Here is a 3,147-nt window from a genome sequence, read left to right as displayed (position 1 = left end):
ACAATGACACCTGGAAGTGGGGGGGATATATCACAATGGCACCTGGAAGTGGGGGGGGATATATTATAATGACACCTGGAAGAGGGGGGATATATTACAATGGCACCTGGAAGTGGGGGGATATATTCCAATGACACCTGGAAGTGGGGGGGGAGGGATATATTAGGCAGCAAGTGAACATTTTGCCATTGAACTTGATGTGTTGGAAGCAGACAGCGGGGCCCGTCGATAGCAGAGGAGTCGGGGCACGGGGACGGAACAGGGGTCGGGGCCCGGCGACCACAGAGGAGGACAGCGCTGACAGGTAAGAGATCTCAGACCCTGCAGAGCCCACTATAGAGAGTCTATGGTGGGCTCTGCAGGGTCACTCTCCGGTGGGCTCTGCTAGTGGCATAACTAGCAATCACAGGGCCCCATACAAAATTTTGCTATGGGGCCCTATGATTTCTAGTTACGCACCTGGTGACAGGGTCTCTTTAAGCCTTTTTTCCCCCTTGGTCTGGCAGTGACAACAACATTATAAACATATGCTACGAGTTACATTTATGACATCCTGCATTTCATAAAAATAACAGCAGCGTTCCCCCGAGCGCAGACAAAAATAAAAACGCTGCTCGTTTCTCAAATGTTTCCATGCCGTGTAACAAAAGCAGGATGTTTGTTTACATGCCAGCCACTATTCTAGAGAACCGCCCCGACGATTGATCCCGGCCCAAGGCTCCTCCAGGGCAGCGCCAACTAAACCTGGCGCGGGGTCTCGGGTCTACGTGAAAAAGGCTCCGCCAATCTTTACCGCCGTCCCCTCCATCAACAATGAGCGCAATGCCCGATGTAACCTTTTGGCTGAAAGACATTTTCTCCAGTCTGTGACAATCGTATTTGTGAAGGTTAACCGAAAAAAAATGAATAGCTTACGTTTATGAGAACCGTCACGGCTGACATAGATTGTCCGTTTATATGGATCCCATCCCCCCATATTTATTAGAGAAAAGAATGATTTAAAGGAGAACTATGAGGCGAGTGAAAATCATTCATCCTCATAGTTCGAGGCGACGTGTGACAATGAGACTGTCACAGGTCGGCTCAATAGATCGGGAAGTGAGGGAACACATACCGGCGTTCGCTCACCTCTCGATCATGTCCCTGCAGAGCGCCGTGACCGTCACTCACGGCTCCCTGCAGGGATTCCACCTCCCTCCCTGCTCCGATCCTACAGCGCTGACTGGCAGAACGGACGGGGGAGGGTCGTTTACAGCTAGCTCTGCCTCTAGATAGGCAGAGCCAGCTGTCTATCACACAGCTGAGTGGATCTCGACAGTAATCTCGGGTTCCGTCCCGGCTGCGGCGGTCGCAGTATACAGAGAGCTGTAGCTCGCGGTATACTGAGCTTTGGGTGACGGGAGGACGCTAGTTTGTGTCCTCCCGTGACCCTTAGGAGAACTATGGGGAAAAAAACTGACCCCGTAGTTGTCCTTTAAGGTGTTTCTCTGGACATTTTTTTTAATTTTTTGTTCCGAATAGAGTAGGGAAGGGTCAGGTCGGGTCCGGTTAGTTTCCTTTCTTAGGCTCTGGTCACACTAGCAAATCTGTTGCTGGTGGGGGAACTCCCCAAAAAAATCACCTACTTTCATGCAATAAATAAGTGAAACTCCACACTACCCCCCATACTTGAACTCAACAACATCATTTAATATCAATAAAATATGTTCTCCAATATACATATCTATTACTTAAACAAGGAAATAATGCTTCCAAATCCCTAATGTGTGCATGCTGAGCAGTTCACATGGGTCCCAAGGAGGAAGGGGCCCAGTGCGCAATCACAGCACACATTTGGGATTCCATTCGGAACTCGGTGTTGGAACAACTGCCATGGCTGTACATGTGGCTGTTATGTGGTCCAGGGCAGAGAGTGGCCCGGTGAGGTCAGGAGGGGTGAGCCGTCCCTTGGGGGTCCGTGTCTGCTGGTCCGCTACTTGGCTTGCTGCCACCAGTGCTTCTAATTTGTTATAGACTTACCCTACTGTCTGTGCACCAGGACTCGGGGGAAAAAGAAGGAAGAAACAGAGAGAGAAAAAGGAAATGAAAGAAAGCGGGAGAAGGAAGTAGGGACATGCCATTGTAGCTCCTTCTCTGTATAATACCCTGGCACTGTATGAATACAGGAAATTAGGAGGTTCCTCTCCTCTGACATCTAACGACAGGACAGGAAAGTTTCTCTCTGACGCTAATGAACTCCATATTTTTCTTTTTCAGTCACGCGACGCTAACAATCAAAACGATGCGGATACAGCCGAGAAACACTCCCGCACGTCACTCTACCTGAACATCGCGGCTTTGGTCCTGGGCATCATCTTGATCATCGTCATTGTGGCTATACAGATTTCGGCGCGCGCCCACACATAGCAGTCGTCCCCTCTGCCTGAGACAAGAGGAGAATTATCACACTGATCCCCATTATGGAACCACTGTATGCACCACATGTACATTATTACCCAATAAACCCCCATGTTTGATATACCCGGCTCCTGTGTGGTGTATGATAAATGAAAGTAAAGAATATTCCAGTCAATGATATTTAGTATTACGGGTGGAGGATTTTGTATTCTCTCTACCATAGTTCTCAGCTCGGCTTCTCATTACCAGAGGCTAAAACGAACATGAATAAGAGAGAATATTAACTATACAGGACAAGAGAAGTGGTACTGTGCAGAGTCCATACCTACAGAATAAGAACAGATACCGAGAATGACACCCGGCGTACAGGACAAGAGAAGTGGCACTGTGCAGAGTCCATACATACAGAATAGGAACAGATACTGAGAATGACACCCGGCATACAGGACAAGGGAAGTGGTACTGTGCAGATTCCATACATACAGAATAGGAACAGATACTGAGAATGACACCCGGCATACAGGACAAGGGTAGTGGTACTGTGCAGAGTCCATACATACAGAATAAGAACAGATACTGAGAATGACACCCGGCATACAGGAGAAGAACGACTATTTTTCTACACAGACACTTTTCTAGACAGACACAGAATTTGTAGCCCGGTATCTCTCTCGGTCAGAGGCGGCTCTAGACTTCGTGAGGCCTTAGGCAAAACCCAAATGTGAGGCCCCTCCCACTTATACCCATAAT

At 48.5% G+C, this 3,147-nt stretch overlaps 1 protein-coding gene across 1 annotated transcript in view; it reads left to right on the top strand.

Moving 5' to 3' along the window:
- Positions 1 to 2,520, top strand: part of LOC108799782 (dispanin subfamily A member 2b-like) — a 14,630-nt gene extending 12,110 nt beyond the window's left edge. The window contains exon 2 of the mRNA XM_018571699.1: positions 2,257 to 2,520. Coding sequence (XP_018427201.1) covers positions 2,257 to 2,406 — 150 coding nt within the window. The 3' untranslated portion in view covers positions 2,407 to 2,520. The remainder of the gene's footprint in view (positions 1 to 2,256) is intronic.
- Positions 2,521 to 3,147: the final 627 nt, after the last annotated feature.

Source organism: Nanorana parkeri, unplaced genomic scaffold (assembly GCF_000935625.1).
Source record: "Nanorana parkeri isolate BGI_ZX_2015 unplaced genomic scaffold, ASM93562v1 scaffold1811, whole genome shotgun sequence".
NCBI classification, from domain to species: Eukaryota; Metazoa; Chordata; class Amphibia; order Anura; family Dicroglossidae; genus Nanorana; species Nanorana parkeri.
Note: the sequence above shows the minus strand (reverse complement) of the source record. Positions and strands in the feature narration are given on the sequence as shown.